Below are 24,649 nucleotides of genomic sequence, written 5' to 3'. Positions count from 1 at the left end.
GAGATGTTTTGTTTTTATTTCTTATCCATTTTCTTAATTGCTTCCTATGGAGCCAAGTTACATATTTTTGATCATATTTAATGAGGCAGTTTGTTGATTGAATTGTGGGCATATGTTTTTGTCTTCTCATCCTTCCTTTATGCTAATATCACATTGCAAGCATATATCAATTGCTTCTTCCATCCAGTTCCAGTTGTTGGTGATGAAAGGAGACCAATTCTGTGTATTCAGAAAAGAATATGCATGTAGTAAGAGATCTGAGCAGATGCCTGTCTGAAATGCTGCAAAAAAAAGAGGTTTATTTGGCTTCCACAAAATATGCAAGACTTCTAAACTGCATGTATATTTTTTAACATGATTATTTTTTATTTTTTGACATTGATGTAGATTTGGAATTAATTACTCACCTTTCCAAACCAGAGCTCATGGCAAGTTACAATAAGGTACAGTAGGTATTTTGCTGCCCCCAGGGAGCTTACAATCTAAAGGGTTCATTTACTAAGCTGCAAAACAGCGTTCATTTGCTAAGCTAAAACAACAGCATTTATCATGAATATACCCATATTGCAGCAGTATCATGAGATATTTTCCCTAAAAACCTGCCCCTATTAAAATGAACTGTTTTTCATGTACTTTGCATGCATAATTTTTTCAAATGCATGCACAGCACCTCATGCTAGCTAATTTCATGTAAATAAAATAACATGGCTTGCCAAAAATAATGCAGGCTGCATTCTTTCCAAAAAAAGCTACAACTCAGTAACTGTAGCTAACTTTTCGAGGAGGCATCAGACTGCTAATGTGCATCCCAATGCCTCCATGTTTCAATTTCAAGAGCCACGACGGTCCTAACTCCCCCTAAATGTTGAAAAATTCCCCCTCCCTCCAGGATCTGAGTAGACTCCTTCCCGCCTCCGCCCCCACTGCCTCTAGAGGTGGCCCAAAAGTAAAAAGAAAAATACATTTTACAATTTGACAGCGATGACCTGCCCCCCCCCTACCCAAACCCCTCCCTTTTACCAAAACATCACCTGCTCCTCAAATAACCACCCCCCCCCATCCATACCTTCCACCCCCATCTTCTGGACCTCCCCTTACATGGAACAGATTCCCTGGTAGTCTATTGAATTCCTTCCACCCCAGATTCCCCCTTACCTCAAAACGTCTCCCTGGTGGTCCAGTGGGGCTCAGAGCACCCCCTAGGTTTTGGACCAAAACAGCAGCCATTTTTCAAAATGGCACCACCCAGCTTTTTCCTGTATCATGTGAAAAGGGGAAAGACTGGGTGGCGCCATTTTGAAAAATGGTAGCCACTCATACCTGAAGTTTAGGAAGTGCTCTGGGCTTCCACTGGGCCACCATAGAGACTTTTGTGGTAAGGGGGGGTCCAGGAGTGGAGGCTCCACCAGACATCAGGAAGTCTGTTCTATGTAAGGGAGGTGTCTGGGGGGAGGCCAGAGGAATATGAATGGTGGGATTTGCTTTGGAGCAAATAACTTTTTTAATGAAAGGGGAGGGGGTTTGGATAGAGGGCAGGCTGTCGCTGCATATTATTTTTTTATTTTTACTTTTGGGCTAACTTTAGAGGCGGCTGGGAGGTGAGTAACCAGGCCCCTGGTGGAGGCTGTGATTTTTTGACATGGGGGGAGGGGGGTTTGCTTTAGAGCTGCTGGTGATCCTTTAAGACTTTGGTGGACCCCGGAAAAGGGGTCTGCTCTCGTGTTTTTTTTCCCTTTTCCCCCACAATATTTTTTCTTGCTGAGTTTTTCTGCAAGAAAATATATTGCAGGGAGACACCTCAATATTATATTGTGAGAGGAGAAAAATATCACATGAATGCCCTCACATTATTTGTCCCCTCCCATGATAAAATATCACAGCTTAGTAAATGACCCTTTAAGTTTTGTTCCTGAGAAAACCAAAGATGAAATGACTTGCCCGAGACTGCAAGGAGCATTCAATGGGAGAAGGTTATGAACCCTGGCTTACCTGGTTCTCGACTCACTGTGAATTTGGGTGACTTAAACCCCAAATGAATTAACTCTGCAAGCCAGTTTGAAAATCCAATAGTATGGCCACCCAGTGACTTAGATCATCAGAAACAATCACGGTTTTACATCCCTGAGATGTACACCAATAGTACCATTACATGTTTTTATCTGATAATATGTAATATAATGTGCCTTCAGCAATTGTAAATAAATCTAACATGCTTCTGAAGCGGTACTTAACAATCAAAACTAAGAAAGCTTCTTTTTAACAGGAAACAGAAAAGCTGATTAATGAACTAACATCTACCACCGAAGACACTAAAACTATGATAGACACCATTGGGATTAGTTTACTTAATGAGATTAAGTATAGAATTGTTGCCCTGAAGATCAAATTAGACTATGAACATTCTTCAAAATTAAGGAAACTGAAGCTAGCTGTGAATGAACTTGAAGCTCCAAAAAATCTTTATCAGCAAATGAAAACTCTTTTGGATCAGCATGCAAATTCTGTGCAGTTTCTGAAGGAAGACAAAAAATTAAGAGCAAAGATGGAGAAACTTACTAAAAGCAGCTTCCTCCCCAAAGTTCCTGAAAATGATAGCATTTCACCTCACCAGTATTTAGAAGAGTTGATCAAGGGAATCCACATTCGAGATTTTGTTTCATCTGAAACAGATAAATTGCTCTCAAAAACTGCAGAAATGTATGACGCCTGGCGAGCAGGCTGCCCTCCTTCAAGTAACTCTTCAGAGGAAATGCTCGATGAGGTTTTCTGTAAAACTGTACTGGGATTGCTTTGGAAATCAAACAAAATAGTAACGGATAATTGTAGAAATGTGTCCTTATCAGCCTACATCTCGGCCAGTGATAACAATGACTCTGCTAAGGAGGTTAGCTCAGAAGAAGCGACAACTGTATGAAATTCCTCTCTATGGATCTGGAAAAGTTAAAGTAATGTGTTCATTAAATATAGTCTATCAATATTAAGCCACCTGCTTTGAGGATTAAACTGATAATTATCAGCACAAGATAATTCCAAAAACAGGTTTACCACTGCAATTCAACATAACTGACTTAAAAGTTGATTAAGTTGAAGTACAGCACTGAAATATAGTGTTTTCTCCTGAAAAAGTACAACATCATTTTTAATAAATACTTTTTCCATTATCCTTTTAGGTTTTCTTTTAGGAGCCATGCTATGTGGCCTATATTTTAGTGCTAAATACCCAAAGAAACAATTCAACTTAACCAAGTGTTTTCATTCAGTTAGGTTTGAAATGCAGTTTTAAATCCAATAAAGCCTAAAAGCAAAGATGTGAAATCAAAATGAAATTATGACATAGGGATGTGCATTTGTTTTATTTAATTTAGTGTCTGTTGGGTATACATTTTTTACCTGTGTAAAATTGCATTTGCACCCATAAAATCAATTTTAGATACATAATTATGAATTTATGCACATAAAGTGAGAAAAGGAAAGAAGAAAAAATGAAATGAAATACAATTTTTCCCATGCACACCCCTATTATAACAATACTTAAATATCTATCATTACTTATACAATTCCTACTCCTACAACCAGCCTATCATCACACTTTCTTAACTTAGTTCTAAAATATACAATGCAACTCAATAATTACATTTTTTAAATTTCAAACTCTATAAGATCAAATATTCTTGCAGATAATTCAATTTAAAATTAAACATTTTAATCACTATGATTTGGGAAATTCTATAACTCATTTTTCATTTAATTTTCACTGGTTTAAGAATATCAAATCTTAACATAAAATGTATATATATGTACACACACACACAGATCCAGCACATACATTTCAGTCTATGAAATTATTTAAAGTTGCAGCCTTATTGATTGTTCTTTACTGAGTTTGTACTGTACTAATTCAATATGCAGCTATACTTTCTGTCATCTCAGTAAAAGGTAATAGTCCTTCAGGGCACTGGATAAAGTATTTCAATGAATTGATAATCTGAAAATCACTGGTGTTACAGGGTACAGTCACACTTAGTCAAGAAAGAAAATTAAGAGCCAACAGGATAGATCAATAAGAGTTTTTTCTAGTTTACCAATGTTAACAACAAATTATTAAAATCTGTAATGGGCTGATATGGGGGAAATCTTGTACTGATCAATTTTGAGTAATGGATTTTTATTGTTTGACATTTAGTCCTGTTCTGCCCCCATTAACTGTGAGCAGATTTGTTGTTTGTTGTATTTATATAAAGTTCTGCTCCTAGTAAGCTAGTGTGATGTCACAGAAGACTATGAACCCCTATAATCTTGTAGTCTGGTTGTTCTTGGCCCTTTATGGTCACATGTTTCCAGCCCCACTGATTCTGGGCACTTCCTATTGTCTCAGATTCTGGTCCATGCCTGCTGAGAGGCTTTCTGTGTGCATGCATACTTAAGAAGAAATAAGCAAGCAGCCTGTCATCTCTCCTGTTCCTTGAAAAGGCATTTCCTTTTTACCACAGATATACATACATACATACAATAAGTATACTTAAATCTCCAGTACAATTCCTACAACAGCCATTTCAACTCTAGAATTAGTGCTCTGAACATGAGATCAACCTCTCCTCTTCCCTCCACCTCAAGATTGCAACCAATAGGTTATAGAAGAACATGCCATACTGGGTCAGACCAAGGGTCCATCAAGCCCAGCATCCTGTTTCCAACAGTGGCCAATCCAAGCCTTAAGAACCTGGCATGTACCCAAAAACTAAGTCTATTCCATGATACTGTTCTTAGTAATAGCAGTGGCTATTTTCTAAGTCAACTTAATAGCAGCTAATGGACTTCTCCTCCAAGAACTTATCAAATCCTTTTTTAAACACAGCTACACTAACTGCACTAACCACATCATCTGGCAACAAATTCCAGAGTTTAATTGTGTGTTGAGTGAAAAAGAACTTTCTCCGATTAGTTTTAAATGTGCCACATGCTAACTTCATGGAGTACCCCCTAGTCTTTCTATTATACAAAAGAGTAAATAACTGATTCACGTTAACCCATTCCAGACCTCTCATGATTTTAAACACCTCTATCATATCCTTCCTCAGCCGTCTCTTCTCCAAGCTGAAAAGTCCTAACCTCTTTAGTCTTTCCTCATAGGGGAGCTGTTACATTCTCTTTATCATTTTGGTTGCCCTTCTCTGTACCTTCTCCATCACAACTATATCTTTTTTAAGATGCGGTGACCAGAATTGTACACAGTATTCAAGGTGCGGTCTCACCATGGAGCAATACAGAGGCATTATGACATTTTCCATTTTATTCACCATTCCCTTTCTAATAATTCCCAACATTCTGTTTGCTTTTTTGACTGCCACAGCACACTGAACTGACGATTTCAATGTGTTATCCACTATTCAATGTGTTATCCACCATATGATTTGATTATCTATTGCAATAAAATACTGTTGGAAATTAGACAAAGTGTCTTCATTGGAGATTCAGTATCTGGTTTAACTGACTGATTAATAGTGCATGGGTGCTATGAGATCAGAACAGTAAAATGGAAAGCAAAAACAAATAATAGAGTGCAAGAAGATTCAGCATCAAAGAAATAATTCAGTGAAAGACTGCAGTTGCTTTAAAGATTGCATTTGTGAACATAACTGAGAACTATGAGGGCTTATTAACAAAAGACTGTAAAAATCAGAAAGCGTGCATGGCCATTGAACCAACTGCCTATGGCAAGACATTTTTTTCATGGTGCAGAAAGTTGTAAGAAAATTTCAGGTGATTGTAGATCAAAGGAAATGAAAGTAAAATCCTATGCATAGTGCATGCTCAGCTAAAGGGATGCAAGCATAATTAGCTCTAAGCAGCTCCCACTTGCAAGTCAGCTAGTGTATAATGGATTATCAGAGGTGTGCATCTTGTGCTAGCAAACTTTACCTGACAACCTCCACCTCTCACAATTTGGAAACCATTTTGGCACAGAGCCAAGTTTCACACACCTGTTATAGATCTTAAAGAATCAGCTTTCAAGCCATGGCTCAATCTAATGTAGAGGACATTGAAATAACTGAGCAAGCTAAACACCATGAATAAGGTGACAAGTTAAATGCATTACATAACAATGAGGGTGGACATAGGACCAAGAGAGTGTACAAATTACCTGAGAAGGCCTGGGTAAAATATAATACAGACAGGAACAAGTAGTACCTCTCTGAGTTAAGTGAGAGATGGCACAAAGTTGAGCAGCTTATATCCAAGTTCTCTGAAAACACTGCACACCTTGAGTATCATATAGAGCTATTATAATTCACTTTTAAAGACTATGAACTTATTTCAGAAAACTATCTTAATTTTTTAACAAAGATTAGCATGGAAGAAAGTCTAGCTCAAAGAGGTATGCAACAGGCCACAGATGTGGTACGCCAGAGTATGGTAGTGAAGACCATTAAGAAGGTAGAAATGGAGAAGGAGCTTAGAAAAGACAATACGGCACAACCCTTTAGTGCTCCTAGGCAAACTTCAAAATTAGACAAGACAGGCCATTCAAGCTTGTCCATGATACGTTCAATTGCTCTTACAATACAAACGGAGGTCCAGGCCCCTAAGATCCGTGCTCTTTATTGGGAAAAAGAAGCCAACATAAAACTAGAAAAGATCAAAATAGAAGAATAGGGGAAGTGGTAGCTGCTAAATCTGTTGCTGTGGAAGATGCCACAGTTGCTGCTGCAGTGGTTGCCGCTGCCGCAGTGGTTGCCACTGCTGAAGTTAATGCTGCCGCTGCAAGTAAAAAAACAGAGTTGGATGTTGCTATAGAAATGCTGCAGCAAGGAAAGGAAGTAGCTGCCCTTGAGTCCTAGGTCAAAGCTCTTGAAGCAGCTATAAGGCAAGATGGCGGGGAGAGCCAGCTTAGCTATATAGCCTTCGAAGACCCTGCTCAGCGTACTAAAGATTGTGATGGCTCATGCCACAGCACATTCCAGTTCATCAGCACATCTTGACCCAGAAGAATCCTCAGAAGTTGGGGAAGCATGTCATTCTTCATCAGAGTCTATTTCACCTTATAGAAGGAATTCCAAAGTGCAGCATGCCATAGATGCCATTCGCCACTATAGAGATCCACACGCTTGCCCACATATGGATGCCCCAATACTGGCTTAGGTATCAGTAGTATATGCACCAAGGGAGATTCTTCATTTTAGCTACAGATTCTGGTGCGCTGCAAAGACTGGGCACAAGGAAAGGTTGAGTAGCTGCTGTCAGGGAAAGGATCAATTAAACCCCCTGTGATGAAACAGGAGGTATCTGAGCAGTTATACCATACACCACTGTGCAAAGTAATCAAAGTGAGCCATCAGCCACAAATACCCTTTGCTACCCAGCCCAAGATTTTAGATAGGGCAGATCTACAAAGGTACATGACCTGCTGAGATCTCATAACTGTGGGTCTTAAAAAGTTCAATGACCATCCTGAAAGCTACAGGTCATGGAAAGCTGACTTCAAGGATGCCATATCAGATATGAACCTCACCCCAAAGGAAGAGATAAATCTGATGTTGAAATGGATGGGAAATGAATCAGCAGAACACATGAAGCAATTGATAAATTCACATCTGTATGATCCTTTTAAAGGATTCAGTGAAATATGGGAAAGACTCAAACAGTATTATGGCAACCCGTTGCTACTGAGAATTCACTGCTCGAAAGATTGGCCAGTTTCCTGAAGAATACCCAGTTAAGACAACCATAAGTTGCAAGAACTAGGAGGCTTTCTCCAAGAGTTGGAAGCAGCCAAAGCCAAACAGAGCTTTCCAGGTCTCCTTCTTGTGGAAATCCCACAAGGTACAAGGTGCATTATAGGAAAATTGCCTTATGACCTGGGGGAGAAATGGTCATCATATGGAATGAAAGAAGAAAATCAAGGAAAATATCCTCCTTTTTGAAGTCTTCACCAAGTTCAATTGCGATCTAGCAAAAAGGAGATGATCCTAGCTTCTGTTTCAATATTCCTAAACCACAAGACATGTGACCTCACAAGTTCCCCCTGTCAATACTCAAAAAACACACAAATCTGACAACAGGAATGGTGATTTAGAAGCAATTCAGACATTGTACAACTCTGAGTCCCTGAAGCAGACTGTTTTCATTGAAACACTGCCAATGACGGGCAGATGGCCCCATTTCTTGCAAGAAATGAAGATATGAAATAAATGATGGTTTTGTTCCATATTACAATAAGATAAGTGAGGAGATCTATCAAAAGTAGGTGAATTGGGTTGACCGTCAGAGAGAGTTGTCTTTATAAAAATATTTAATCAATACCTTCTTAAGGCATTTTTTAAAAAAAAAAGTTAAAATATAAAAATATTTTTGAGAACACTTACACTTCACACTGTTTCATTAAATTAAAAAGGTAAACACTTAAATTCGAGTTATAAGCAGTATATAGTTATTACTTATATTAGTGCTACCAAACACCAGAGCATATAGCAATAACATAGTTCCCCGATTTGTGTGTTTTTTGAGTTTTTTCAATATTCCCAAAGCCAACAAGATGAGCTATTTCTTGAATGAGAGGCCAGCCAGGAAGTATGGCAATACTAGGAAACCTATATCTGTGCTCAAGACAGAGGTACATAGCTCCACACCCTCTAATCCTCTTCCATCTACAGATAAAACAGAGGATCCAAACAATGCCCAATGCACAAGAAACCTCATCCTCTTTGAAAATGTCAAGGTTTCAGGAGAAACCTTTCAAAGAGCATAAAGAATTACTGAAAAAGTACAGAATTTGCTATAGGTGTTACTCTTCATCTAATCACAAGGCAAAAGACTGTAAAGTGATCAAAAGGTGCACAGATTCCACAGTGACCATACCCTGACAAGGTAAAATCCAAGCCTCTGGATATCCTGCCCTCTGAGTCAAGCCACGGTGGAGAGGAGTCAGAACAGGCATCAGAACTTGATATTACTCCAAGATGCACACAAGTGTGCAGAGGAAGTCACAGTGGAAAATACTGCACCAAGATATGCCTAACCAAAGCGTATCCTGGAGAGCAATCCGAGAAAGTGTCAAAATGTATGTTATCAAAGATGAGCAAAATAAATCTTTGAGATCAAAATTCTTTGATATGTTTAAGATCTATGATGATTACTTTCCCTACAGTCTCAAAATCTGTGCAGGGGTCATACGAGTTGAAGTGAGAAGAGTGAGCAGATATGTCATAGAAGCAATAGATGGCAGCAAAAAGTCAAATTTACCTATGCTCATCAAATGTAACCAGATAACCGACAACAGGGATGAAATTCCCACACCAGAAATTGCTCAACACTACACTCATGTAAAACCTATACTCAGCCAACCTTTGGATCCAGATGCTGAAATTCTACTGCTACTGGGTAGAGATGTGCCAGTGTTGACTACAGTTCAGAAGTCACTTGCTGGTCCACATGACGCTCCTTATGCCCGTCGACTTGTCTTAGGATAGGTGACGTCTGCCTTAACAGAATAATGAGATCAAGTGTCAGTGTGAACACACAAGCATCTTGTAGAATAGGCACACTACCTTATTTGAGCCTTGTCCTAACCACCTATGCATTAAGGAGGCTCCTGGTTATGAGGAACTGAGCCTTGAATTAACCACCTGCCGGACTTCCTCCACAGCAGACTTGTGAGAACACCTGGGGAACTCAGTGTTCCAGGTAACAAAGGATAATGACAAACCTACTCTTTCTATAGAAGATAGAGTTCTTAAGAATCATGGACAAAGAATTCTTTAAAGATGAGTCAAACAGTTCTACCATTTTGAATGCCCAGACCTCAGCTTCCTAACAATAGAAATCAAGCTCTTTCACGACTTGCTTTACAACAGAAGACCTTAAAGAGAAAACCAGAGACAAAACAGCACTTTGTAACCTTCATGCAAGACATGTTGACCAATGGTCATGCAGAGCCAGCATCATCTTTGAAAAAGGATGTAGAGTGTTAGTACCTTCCCACTTTTGGGATACATCACTCTCAGAAACCAGGCCAGATTTGAATTGTATTCCACTCCAGTGTTCAATTTCAAGGGGGTCTCACTTAACAATGTACACCTCTCTAGGCCTGATATGATCAACAGCCTGTTGGGAGTCTTGATTCACTTAACTAAGATTCTGTGGGATTGCGACGATGACATTAACAAAAAGATTATGGAGTATTGAATGTGAGTCCATGTCTGGAAATAGTTCATTGCCTGCAGTGGCCACCTATGGGCTCAGAAGAACAACCTAAGAAGGAGGAAAGGAGTATGGCATAGATAGAAAACATTTGTAGGAAGAGACTTTTATGTGGATGAAGGATTGAACTTCTTATCCAGTGAGAAGTAAGCCATTGACTTGTTAAGAAGAACACAAGCAATGCTAGCGGAGGCCAACTTGAAACGCCACAACCATGGCCTCCAACAGTGCTGAAGTGATGACAGCATTTCCTTCAGAGGACCATGCAAAAGAGCTAAAGAATTTAGACTTCAAATTGCTCACTTCAGCATAACCTTGGCTTAAGTTGGGATCGAAAGAGAGATGTCTTTACTTTCCAAGACTCAACACAAGAGAAGCCATACACTCGACAAGGTGTCTTGTCAACAGGCTCTTTGATCCATTGGGGTTTGTGAGTCCAGTTGCTATCCAAGGCAGATCTCTGCTAAGAGAAATTTCATTAGGTACAGATGAGTGGGATGCCCCATTGCCTATAGAACTGAGACAAGAATGAGAAAATTGGAAGATTCCCTAGACATTCTTGAGCAGCTCCTCATTTCAAGTACATAACAATTCTGTACCACTCGGTGCTGCCTGCTGCAAAGAGCTTTGCATCTTCTCAGACACCTCTGTAAAAGCAATAAGTACAGTGGCCTACTTGAAAGTAACAGATGCAGATGGAACACCTCAAGTTGGATTCATCTTCAGCAAGGCCAAGTTGGCACCACAATCAAATCACATCATTCCACGCCTAGAGTTGTGTGGAGCAGTATTAGCAGTAGAGATGGCAAAGCTGATAACAAGTGAAATGGACATTTCAGTAGGATTACAAACTAGTTGACAGATAGAAGACAACAGGTGATGGTAAATGGAACCTACTCTGAAGAGAGAATGGTGTTAACTGGGGTGCCACAGGGATCGGTGTTGGGACCGGTTCTGTTCAACATCTTTGTGAGCGACATTGCGGAAGGGATGGAAGATAAAGTTTGTCTATTTGCGGATGATACTAAGATCTGCAACAGAGTGGACATGCCGGAAGGAGTACAGAGAATGAGACTGGATTTAAGGAAGCTGGAAGAGTGGTCAAAGATATGGCAGATGGGATTCAATGCCAAGAAATACAGTCATGCATCTGGGGTGTGGTAATCCAAAAGAACTATATGCATTGGGGGTGAAGGGATGATGTGCACGGAGCAGGAGAGAGACCTTGGGGTGATAGTATCTAATGACCTGAAGTCGACGAAGCAGTGTGACACAGCGATAGCCAAAGCCAGAAGAATGCTAGGCTGCATAGAGAGGAATATCTAGTAAAAAAAGGAAAGTGATAATCCCCTTGTGCAGGTCCTTGGTGAGGCCTCACCTGGAGTACTGTGTTCAGTTCTGGAGACCGTATCTCAAAGAAGACAGAGACAGGATAGAGATGGTCCAGAGAAGGGCGACCAAAATGGTGGGTGGTCTCCATCAAATGACATGAGGAGAGATTGAAGAACCTGAATATGTATACTCTGGAGGAGAGGAGGAGCAGGGGTGATATGATACAGACCTTCAGATACTTGAAAGGTTTTAATGATTCATGGTCATCAACAAACCTTTTCCATTGGAAACAATTTAGTAGAACTAGGGGTCACGATTTGAAACTCTAGGGAGGAAGACTTAGAACCAATGTTAGGAAATATTTCTTCACTGAGAGGGTGGTGGATGCCTGGAATGCCCTTCAGGAGGAAGTGGTGAAGACTAAAACTGTGAAGGATTTCAAAGGGGCATGGGATAAACACTGTGGATCCCTAAAAGGCTAGAGGATGGGAATAAATAAAAAAAGCTTAACTGGAATGGAGCGGCAGTTACTACCCTTAAGAGAAACATGGGGGTAACCTGCACGGAGCAGCAGTGACTGCCCTGGGAAGTTTGCTGGGTAGACTAGATGGACCATTTTGGTCTTTTTCTGCCGTCATTACTATGTTATAGATATAGTAAACTTCTATACTGACAGTAAAGTAGCATTGGGCTACATCCACAACCCAACTAGGAGATTTTATGTATATGTCAGCAACAAACAAAAATTAACACGTCCAAAACAATGGCATTATGTGCCTACTGACCACAGCCCAGCAGATCATGCCACAAGAAGTATGCCAGCATCCCATCTAACACTGACGACATGCTTGAAAGGGCCAGAGTTCCTTTTAAAGCCTGATCACGCAACTTCAGGAAGTTCCTTCAAGTTTGTGGACCCTGGTTCTGATGAGAAAGTTTGTCCAAGAATGACTGCTCTTACCACCAGCATTGTTTATGAGAATAATTTGGAAGCTCATCACTTCTCAAGCTTTTCAACATGGGTAGCACTAAGGAGAGCTCACCTCATCCATATCACACTTTCATTTCATCAAGTAGTTAATAGAAAACCAAACACATGCCATCACTGGCATTGTTGCAAGAAGCTTTTCTCAGTCAATGAGCTTACCTGAACAGAAAGTAGCATCCTACACTGCACACAAGAAATACATGCAGAGGAATTTAAATGCATAAGCAAAGCCGTGAACCTTCCTAAGGATAGTCCTCTAAGGAAGATGAACCCTTTCATTGATAAGGATGGCCTGTTGAAAATTGGTGGCCATCTCATCCATGCTGAAGTAGACAAGGGAGAGAAGAACCCTCTCACTCTATCAGGTCAACACAACATAACTATTCTGCTTGTGTGTCATTATCACGAGCAAGTCAAACATCAAAGCTGACATTTCACAGAGGAAGCTATTACAGCTATAGGATTATGAATCGTTGGAACGAAATGATGCATTGCTTCTGTAATCTTCCAATGTGTTAAGTGATGCAAACTACGTGGCAAGCATTTAGAACAAAAGATGGCAGATTTGCCAGTAGACCGACTTAGCACTGAGCCACCATTCACTTATATGGGTTTAGACATCTTTAAATCATGGTCAGTCATCTCAAGATGAACCAGAGGAAGATGTGCAAACAGTAAACAATGGGCAGTAATGTTCACATGCATGAGCAGCCATGAGGTCCATATCAAAGTAATCAATTCTATGAACACGTCAAGCTTCATCAATGCCCTTAGGAGATTCTTCTCAATCTGTGGTCCAGCCAAGCAAATACATTCTGATTGTGGATCCAACTTTGTGAGTGCCTGCAAAAAGTTGAACATCAACTCAGAAATGATCAACAGTCATACTGTTGAAGAATACCTGAGTGAGCAGCATGGCACGTGGGTTTTCAGTTCTCCTCATGTTTACATATGGAAGGAACTTGGGAACGCATGATAAGGATTGCTCATTGCATCTTAAATTTCATGCTCTCAGAAACTGGAATAACCCAACTTACCCATGAAGTTCTGATTATACTCTTGGAACAAGTATCTGCCATCATTAATGCAGGACTTTTGATTCCAGTGTCTTCAGGCTCAGAGTTAACTTTGCTCTTGACGCCAGTCACGCTCTTGAACCCAAAAAACTGGTGCGGCCCCAAATCCACCTGGAAATTTTAATAAGAAAGATCTCCTCAGACAACAGTGGAGGCAGGTTCAAAGCCTTGCTAACATGTTTTAGAGTTGTCAGAGATGGGAGTACCTCCCAACCCTGCAGACTCACAACAAGTGGCAGTTCAGTCAAGCAAACATTCAAGAGGGTGACCTTGTCTTACTTAAGGACAATCAAGCACATCACAACCATTAGCCTCTGGCATTGGTTATCAAAACCATTCCCAGCAAAGATAGGAAAAGTCAAGGTCAAGACTGCGAATCAAGGAACAACAAAGACTTTCTACAGACCCATCACTGAAGCGGTACTTCTCGTGCCTCATGAGAAGACATGAATGGCATGTCTACTCCAAAGAACTCAGAGACTCTCTTTCTCTCTCTTTCATGTTGTCCAGTTCTATGTTGTCTGACTCTCATTTCAGCTCATGTGAGGTAGCAATGAGGAAATCACTTGGATGTTAGAGAGCCTGAGTTGATTAAGGAATCCTTGTACAGCAAAGCTCCAGCTTTATAAATGGACATTGCATGCTGCTTAATTGCGCATAAGTTAAATAGTGGTATGTTCCAATACCAGATGGGGATTGTTCTGCCCCAATTAACTGTGAGTAGATTTGTTGTTTATTGTATGTATATAAAGTCGTTCGCTCCTGCTTGTAAACCAGTGTGATGTCACAGGACTACCAGCCCCTATAATCAAGTAGTCTTGTTGTTGGCCCTTTATGGTCACATGTTTTCAGCCCTACTGATTGTGGGCACTTCCTATTGGCTCAGATTCTGGTCCATGCATGCTTTCTGTATCCATGTGTGCTTCTAAGAAGAAGCAAACGGCTTCTCATCACTCCTGTTCCTTGAAAAGGCATTTCCTTTTTACCACACATACATACAATAAGTATACTTAAATCTCCAATACAATTCCTACAACAGCTGATTCAACTCTAGAGTCAGTGCTCTGGACCTGAGATCAACCTCTCCGATTAGAGAGACATTTTATGACAAAAAGATATTCAGAATGCTCAGAAAGAAGAGCCACCATAGATGCCATGCACTTCACTCATAGACACCTGTTAATGCAAATATGTATGTGACATTAATATGTTTGCTCCTGCTTGAGGTTGATATAAGTGAAGGCCTGACCAGTATAATAGTTATGCAGCTCCAAGTTCTTCCTAGGGGAGTAAGTTTGATATGTTTAAAAAACACAGAGCACCTTGATACACTTTGGACCTTAAATTAATGAAATGCTTTCTCAGAAACGTAGAAAAAAATGGCTTAAAAATCCCACACCCTCCACACTAGGAATCTATAGGCCCATGCTCCATAAATACAGATCTAATATTGACAAGACTAAATGAGATTATTTAAAAAAAAAAAAAAAAATTCATGACTACCAATACAACCCTAAAGTTCTATTTCCTATGTTGCTGACCCAATCCCCAATCCCATGCCAATTTGACACCTCAAGAAAATGCTGAAAGCAAATGCAACGAGCTTGCACAATTTTTTAGAGATAAAACCCTTAATCTAATAACAAAAACCATCCACATAGATCAAGACTAATAAGATACACATTACCAATAAACCCAGAGATAACATAGTCCATCTTTGAAAATATTTCCTCTACTGAAGTTGAGATCCTCATCAGAAAAATGAACCCTGCTACCCATCCCTCCAATCCAATACCCATCAAATCCCTTAAGTTGGTCCCCAACATAATTGCCAAACCACTAGCTGACATCATTAATGTTTCTCTAAACCAGAGCTTTCCAAATTTTTCATGTTCGTGACACGCTTTTAGACAAACATAATTTCATGACACAGTAATTCAGTCTACCAGCAAACCAGAGGTTAAAGGTTAAACAAACAAAATGTATTTTAACAATTTATGTATGTTTCCTTAAATATATACATAAATGTTTGTGGACTACATAATGTTACACCCATACTGACCCCCAGGCAGCTCCCATTCATTTTCACACCACTCCCTCCCCACCCCCCAGGCATGCACACATTCATTCTCACACACACACACACACAGACCCCCAGGCAGGCACCAATTTATTCTCACACACACATACACCACACACAGGCAGGCACCTATTCTCACACAGACAGATCCCAGGAAGTCACCCATTCGTTCTCATACACAGATACAGCCTCAGGCAGGCACCCATACATTCACATGCCCAGGCAGACTCCTATTCATACGCTTGCACACACTGAAGGCAGACCCCCCTCTCTTTCTTTTGCCAGCAACCTCAGAGCCTCTCTCATTCCTTTGCTACTGCTGTCACTGCTGCCATGTGGATATTTGGGGAGGTGCTGATTGCTGCTACTGGCACTGACACCCATTCTGTTGCCTCCTCTGTGCAGGCCCCGTAGTATTAAATATTTGCAGGCTTCCACTTCCTCCATGCCGATCTCGTACATTGCGAGATCGGCATAGAGAAAGTGCTACTCTTGTACATTCCCAAAGATAACATATGCCAATCACTAAAAAGTAATTTGTTTTACCTTTGCTGTCTGATCTTAGTTTTCTAATTGGTTGGTCACAGGCTTTTTTTTCCACCTTCCCTTTCTTGTTTTTTTGCCAATTCCTTTTACAGGGTCTTTTTTTTTTTTCTATTTCTTTTCTCTCCATCTGTCTTCTTCCCTCAAACACACAATCAGGTTCTCATTCTCACAGTGACCCTACTACCGGGTTTCCTCCTTATCTCGGGCCACTGCAATGTGGGATATGCGGCAGCCCATTAACACTGCTCTTCTGTACATGGCAGATGCTCCTCCTCCTTCCTGCCCAAGCGGCTCCGGCAACGTTTTTCTTCCGCGGCTGCGCAGGCAGGAAGGAGGAGGAGTGAACGTGACCCTTTTCTTCAGACCATGGTGAGGTAAGCTCCACCAAGGCCCCGCTGATCTTCCTGCTGTAGTTTCCTGCTTCCGCCGGCCCTGCTGCTATGTGGACCAGGCGACACACTAATGTGTCTCAACACACAGTTTGGAAAGCACTGCTCTAAACCAAGATACTTTTCCTGATAACATAAAATGTGCAGTAATCAAACCCATTCAAAAAAAACCCCAATCAAACTTAACAGACCCATCCAGTTTTAGGCCCATCTCCAATCTGCCATTTCTCTCTAAATTCATGGAAAAAGTAATCAATCAACAACTTACAGAACACTTAAGAGAATCATAATATTCTATATCCCTCCCAATTTGGTTTCCGAAATTTTTTTAGTACAGAAACTCTACTTGTCTCCCTCATGGATACCGTCCTGAGTGGTTTAGACAATGGCCAATTGTATCTCCTAGTAATGCTAGACATATCCGCAGCCTTTGATATGGTCAACCATGACACCGTACTTGATAGGCTAAGAGAAATTGGCTTATCAGATGTCACTTATCGTTGGTTCGAATCATATTTAAAAAACAGATCATATAAAGTTAAAATGAGTATCTTCGAATCAAAACAGATAGATCTTGTTCACGGTGTTCTGCAAGGATCTTCAATATCCTCAACACTTTTTAACATATATATGCTTCCATTATGCAAGCTTTTAGCAGGTCTAGGACTAACTCATTTTATCTATGCCGATGATGTCCAAATCTTAATCCCGATCACTGACACTATTGAATCTGCTTTAAAGCTTTGGGAAATCTATCTATCTACCATAAATCGACTTTTAGCTCAAATAAGCCTATCGTTAAACCCATCCAAAACAGAACTCCTCATACTATGCTATAAATTAAATAAATAAGCCAATCTAAAAGGGACAACAACCTCGAACAGATATTCTATTTCATATGAAGTCAAAGATCTTGGAGTTACACTTGATAGCAAATTAAACTTAAAAAATTGGATAAATAATTTAATCAAGGATGGTTATTTTAAATTACATGTCCTAAAAAAATTAAGACCACTGCTTCATAAAAATTACTTTACAATTGTACTCCGAGCACTTACTTTTTCAAAAATTGATTACTGCAATGCCTTATTATTAGGCCCTCCTGCATCTACCACCAGACCCCTTCAACTCCTGCAGAATAAAGCTGCCAGAATACTAAAAAAAAAAAAAATTGGAAAGCAGAACCCATAACTCCAATTCTAAAGGAACTACACTGGCTACCAATAATACATCGAATCCATTTCAAAACTTTATCATTAATTCACAAGACACTTTACAATGACAAAGTAGAATGGCTTACTGCTGCCCTTCATTTCCATACTCCACAGAGAATTACGCGATCAGCAAGTAATGGCACTTTACCGATACCCTCCCCCAAATCAGCACACCTAAACACTATAAGAGAACGAGCTATATCGCTTGCAGGGCCGCAATTATAGAGCTCCTTACCACAGGATTTAAGATTAGAACCAAATATTCAAACATTCAAGAAGGGAATAAAAACCTGGCTATTTCAACAAGCATATGCATAATTAATGATGACAGACTTTTTGTTTTTATCTCCCATGATTTCCTTGTTGCTAGCTATTTTAATATATTCTTTGATGTGTTTTATATAAAATGTTATTTGTGCATTTTTACTGTTTCTCTTAACAAAACTTTGTATTTCATTTTATAGTTTGAACTGCATGTTTTATATTTTTATTGTAAACCGATGTGATGTCTTCCATGAACTTGGGTATATAAAAATAAATAAATAAATACACTTGGTGAAAAACAAGAATGCTACCTACAACAAACCCTCTTCTATTAGATAAACCCCCCACCCTACCTCAAATTTTTTTTTTATTTTTTAACAACCTTTACCCTATTTTTAAATACTGGTTCTATTTTCTCATTTAAAAGTGGCCCAGTTGTTCCAGCTACTATCTGTGACTCTTTCACTTCAGCCGCTGGGACCTGGGAACTGTTAATATTTAACATTCCCAATTACAAGCAGTCACACTCTATAGCTGGCAGCTAAGATATATTCTTAGCAGTGTAAACAGGAATAAATGAAAAGACTGAATGTTTCTGCTGGTCTTCTGCCTTCATTTATTGTATTACTCTTTTGTATCAATTGTAGAATTACTATGCAAAATAGTAGTCTAAGCACTCTTTTCCTATTAAATCATTCACCAATTTAGAATGGAGCCAAAGGTTTGCTTGAAGGGATTAACACAACACTAAAAATGTGTAATTCAGAAGTGAAGAGGTTTACATTACTATATATGACACATTGGCATCAAAGTCTTTGGAAACTTTTGCAAGACCAATACGTGAAAGAGATTGTGACTGGTTTTGTGCTTACTGATCGGACTTCACTGCAGCTAGGCAGGAGTTGCCAGGGATCACTCCTGGCCCGTAAAGAAAGCGGACTGAGCAGGAAATGCTGGGGGAAGGGGGATCAGGGAAGGCCCTGGAAGTTTGTGAGGGGGAGGGGATTGCAGTAACATGGTGCCTTTTTTTTTTTTTTTTTTTTTAAATAGATGAAAAGGAACAAAATGTCATTTACTTTTCTTTCATTTTGTTTTAAAAATCAAATGGGAAATTTCAATAAGATTTCCCATTTTCTTTTACACTGAACGCACTTTCCTAGTTACAACTAACAATCAAAATGTATGAATAATTCAAGTGAAAAGTGTTAGTGTTATATTTGTCAGGCTTTTTCAAGGGAAAGATGATATATTTACAGATGAAGCATATGAACAGTGGAAAGTAGAGAGATGCATTTTTAATGAGTTGCACTGCTAAATTGAAAATAGGCTTTCACCGAAACACCCCAACATTATTGGGTACTATTGTATTCGATGAGAGAGAAAAAAATGGCCTCCCCGAGGCCTTCCGATATCCTCCTGCCCTTAAAGGTAGCTGTGGCCTCTGTTAGCCACCCTGACAACACCCCCCCCCCCCCCCAAAAGAAGACTCAGGGCCCGGGCCTACCTGGATGGGATTAATCAAGCCTAACTGGGGCCTCTGGGCCCCTCTGATTCTCCATAAAAATTTCCAAGGTTGGGGAGATCCCAGTCCCCACTGACCCCTTCCATCAGGCGTCCCCGGTCCGCAGGACAAGAGTGATCCCCACTTGCTCCTGCCCTGCCTCACAGTATATTTAAAAATTTCATCAGCTGCACTGAGGTGGGTACTGAAGTGTCATCACTTTGACACTGGACTCAGTGTGGCCAGTACCATTTTAAAATGTACCATGAGGCAGGGCAGGAGCCAAGTGGGAATCACTCCAAACCTTTGCAACAGGGGACCCCCACAGAAGGGGTACATGGGGGCTGAGGAACTCCTCACTCCCAGCAACTTTTTGTGGGGGCTGGTGGGGTTTGGGGGGATTAGGGAGGCACCAGTTGTTCTTGGCTAAGACCATCTGGATAAGCCTGCGCTTTATTTGGGGAGGAAAGGGGTCAGAAGGCTTTCGTGGAGGCACATTTTGGTTCTGTTTTTTGTTTGGGGGGGAGAGGGGTTGGAGGGCTGCAATTTTATTTCTGGCTAAAAAAAAATCCATTAACCCCTCCCCCCCCAAATGCAATAAACAAACCAAAACAAGTTTTTTCATGCACATCGCTAGTGGAAAGTAATTCCTGAAGTTGCTCATCTCTCACTAGACAATGATATAGGGCGTTCCATATCTTTGTGCTTTCATCAGCTGGTTAATTGTAACTTCTGGCCTGACACAAAAACATTTGGCTACAATTGCAAATCTCTCACTAAATTCAATGCAAACTGAAAGAACTCTGTCACTGTATAATCTTATAATAAATAAATAAATAATAGATGATACTGGAATAAGAATGAGAGAGAATCGTTAATACATAGATAGGTAACATTGCTGTGAATGGGATTGACACAGTCTATTATCTACAACCTGCTGTTGTCCACTTTCTTTCAGCTAGAGACAGAAGATGTCAGCCTGCTACAAAGAATTTAACCCAGTGGAATTTTGTTAAAAAATGATTTTGGAAATCTGGACATTTTTAGATAAATGCTAATTCATGAACATTTAAAAGTAATGCTTTATTATATGAATTTTTTTAAAATAAAAGTTAAATTTGTTCCTTTCATAGTTTGAAAGTGTTCTTCGCAGTTCATTCTTTCCACTGAAAATTCCTTTAAAAAAGCAGTCCTACATATAGGGGTAGATTTTAAAAGCAGCATGCGTGGCGTACATGTGCGTGCGCTACCCGGCTTGCAGACATGTACGCCTGATTTTATAACATGTTAAAAATCTGGGGTCGGCGCACGCAAGGGAGTGCACAATTGTGCACCTTGCGCGTGCCGAGCCCGCTCCAAGCCGTGCTGCCTTCCCCCCACCTTCCCTTCTCTTCCCCTCCCCTACCTCCCCCGCCCTTTCCCCCCTACCTTTTTTGACATTTTCTTTTTGTTTCAAAACTTACTTCAGCCCTGGGGCTGAAGTAAGTTGTGCGCGCCGGCTGACTGCAGGCACGCAATCCCTGGCACAGCGGCAAATATGGCCACTGTGCCGGGAGCCTGACCCCGCCCTTCCCCATCCCATCTCTGCCCCTTTTTGCAAGCCCCAGGACTTACACACGTCCCGGGGCTTTACGCATGTCACCAGGCCTTTTTAAAATAGGCCCGGCGCGCGTAGACCCAGTTAAGTGCATAAATCCTTTTAAAATCCGGCCTTTTTGGCCTACCCTATCATCTACATTAGCCTATATACAGCCCTGGATTGACATACAAGCCTACTAGATCTGAGCCTAGGCAAGCAAAATTAATTCTCCTGCTTGAACTCTGTTCTCATGTCTCTTGCTTCCTGTAGAGATTTCCAATCTTGCTGTTAAACATTCATCACTTTCCAGCTACTCTCTCCTTGTCCTCCTGGCTTCAGTAATATCAGAAGCATGTTAGGTGAACACTAGGGATGTGCATCATTTTTTTGACGAATTAAAATATCGTATGATATTTCCTAATTTGTCATGTATCGGGGTCCCTGAAAATGATAGGAAAACACCATGAAATTTCATGTGGTTTTCTTATCGTTTTTTTTTTTGGGGGGGGGGCGGGGAGAAAGGGCACACAGAAAAAAAACCCAACCCCAAATCCACCCCAACCCTTCAGATCTAATTATTTACAATCCCCCATCCTCCTGACCCCCCCCAAAAAAAACATGCCTAAAGTCCCTGGTGGTCCAGCGGGGGTCCTGGTAACGAAGTCCCCCTCTTGGGCCGTCGGCTGCCACTAATCAAAATGGCGCCGATGGCCCTTTGCCCTTACCATGTGACACGGGCTATCGGTGCCATTGGCTGGCCTCTGTCACATGGTAGGAGCAATGGATGGCCCGTGCCATTTTTTTAAGATGGCTCCAGCCATTCATTGCTTCTACCATGTGACAGGGGCCGGCCAATGGCACCGATAGCCCCTGTCACATGGTAAGGGCAAAGGGCCATTGGCGCCATTTTGTTTACTGGCAGCCGATGGCCTGAGAACAGGAGATCGCTCCCAGGACCCCCACTGGACCACCAGGGACTTTAGACAAGTTTGGGGGGGGGGGGTGTGGGAAAATGGGGGATTGTAAATAATTAAATCTGAAGGATCGGGGTGGGGTTTTGTTTTTTTTTTCGGATCAGGACAGCCGGAAAAAAAAACAAAAAACGGTCCAAACCGCGGGAAATTTCCCACGGTTCTACGAAAACGAAACAAAAAATGATTGCCGGTACGATACATATGTCTAATGAGCACAAAGAGTGAGTCAGCTTATGGTTACAGTACTAGTGACTCTCCAAGCATCTGTGAGGGAGGTAAGGCCTGTATGCACAGCCTGGCTTAATCTGTGTTCACTGAATCCGCTGTTGATAGTGCTAGAGCCAGATTGGAGGTTCATGCATGGGGTAGGACAATAATCTGCAATTTGGAGGTGGGGGGGATGGAAGAGGAGATTGATATGACGTCTGCAGTATTGGAAGGTGGGGAGAATGGGAGTAATATGAAGTCTGTGTATTTGGGGAGGAGAATAATCCCTGGTCCATGGGAAGTGCACTGATAATATCTAGGGGCATCAAAAGCATGTTGCATCACCTTTCTTACTCTATTCTGTGCCTCCATATCTTTACGCCTTCTTTCTCACATTTAGTCACACTGAATACTCAAATTAACACTGCACACTTTTAAATATACAGTATATGCTTCTCATCTACTCAATAAGTAATGCACATCCATAAATCTATGGATCCACAGAACTGTAGGGCTATTAAGAAACATAGTCCACTACTATATTGCAAAGCAAGTCTTACAGAATACTTATAATACTTGCTGACATTATTGCATTGATTTTTATCAACCATTTACTGTAAGTAGGCACCTTCATTTTCAGTTTTATTTTTCCCAGGAATTTCTCAGTGTTTATTACAAAAACAAAAATGGGAGAAATCAGTGGAAAAAAAATGACTAATTTTTTCAGGTAAAGCAAGTTTGCTTACCGTAAATGGTGAGCAGGATGAATTAGCCATGACATGTGGGTAACATCATCTGAGGGCACTGAACGGACCCCCCCCCCCCCTCATAGTTAATAGAGCTTTTGTTCTACTGAGCAAGTGTGGGAGTTACCACACAGGTGCTGTCTTTTGAGCCCCTAAGACAATTTTAGAGCTAATTCTAGCTAGATAGCCTCCCCAGGGAGGTGGGTGGATATTTAGCATGACTAATTAATCCTAGTTTCTACAGAGAACACAGTTTACAGTAAGAAAACTTGCTTTCTCCATTGACAAGCAGGGTTGAATTAGCCATGACATGTGGGAAGTCCCAAGCTTAGGACTGGAGCAGAGCATTTACTGAAATAGCAACCCAAATCCCACTGTGGAGAGTAGACTACTGGGTGAACAAGCTACGCAAAACTGCTTGGCCAAACTTATATCCCTCTTTAAGAGATTATCCAGACTGTAATGGAATTCAAAGGTATGTACTGACGACTTAGTTGTAGCTTTGCAGATGTCTTCAAGAGACATGGCTCTAACTTGATGAGACTTGATGGTGTCTGTAATTTGTAGGCCTGTTAGCATATAGCAGTAAGTGATGCAGTCTGCTAGCCAGTTGGACAATGTACGCTTGGCCACTGCTATGCCTAGTCTGTTAGGATTGTAAGAGACGAATAGTTGTGAAACATGACAATGAGGTTGAGTCTTTCTTTTGTGGAAACCAAGGCTCTTTTACAATCTAGGGGTTGAAGGGCTTTCTCAACTTGATGGGCATGTGGCCTCAGGAAGAACATATGTAACATGATGACTTGATTGATACGGAAAGCTGAAATTATTTTTGGTAGAAATTTCTGGTGGGAGAGGATCATCACTCTGTTGTGGAAGAACTACATAGACTCTTCTAACTGATGTTACTGCTACAAGGAATATTACTTTCCATGTTAAGAACTTGAGAGAAACAGACTCCAATGGTTCAAATGATGGCTTCATCAGTTGTGCCAGAACTTTGTTTGGGTCCCATGGAATAGGTGATTTCACAACTAGACCTTTAATATGCCATAAGCTTTTCATGAACTTGGAAAGTAACAGATGAGTGGAGATTGGCTTACCCTCGATTTGAATATAGTAAGCTGCTATGGCACTGAGATGTACTCCTATGGATGAGGTACTAAGTCCTGATACAGAAAGAGAGAGCAAATAGTTCAATAATTCCTTGGGTTCGCATGCCAATGGATCCAAGGTATTGCATTGACACCACGTGGAGAACCTTTTCCATTTAAAACTGTTGGCTCTTCTGTTAATGGTTTTCTGGCAGACACTATTATGTCTTCAACTTCCTTGGATAAAGATACTTTAGCAATCATTGAGCACTCAAAATTCAAGCCATCAAGTTGAGGGAGGGAAGGTTCTGATGAAATAGACTTCCCTTTTCTTGACCTAATAAGAATGGATCTGACCCGAAAGAGATCGGATGACTGCTGGACAGCTATTCAAGATACACGAAGAAACAAGTCTAGGTCATGCTGGAGCCATAAACATCAGATGGCCTAGTTTATGAGAAC

The 24,649-nt window shown here is 40.7% G+C and overlaps 1 protein-coding gene across 1 annotated transcript in view; it reads left to right on the top strand.

The window, feature by feature from the left end:
- LOC115089415 (tripartite motif-containing protein 54) overlaps window positions 1-2,914 on the top strand; it is a 31,152-nt gene extending 28,238 nt beyond the window's left edge. The window contains exon 4 of the mRNA XM_029597507.1: window positions 2,264-2,914. Coding sequence (XP_029453367.1) covers window positions 2,264-2,914 — 651 coding nt within the window. The remainder of the gene's footprint in view (window positions 1-2,263) is intronic.
- Window positions 2,915-24,649: the final 21,735 nt, after the last annotated feature.

The sequence above is a fragment of the Rhinatrema bivittatum genome, chromosome 4, assembly GCF_901001135.1.
Source record: "Rhinatrema bivittatum chromosome 4, aRhiBiv1.1, whole genome shotgun sequence".
NCBI lineage: Eukaryota > Metazoa > Chordata > Amphibia > Gymnophiona > Rhinatrematidae > Rhinatrema > Rhinatrema bivittatum.
The sequence above is the reverse complement of the archived record's forward strand: the minus strand, read 5'-3'. Positions and strand labels throughout refer to the sequence as shown.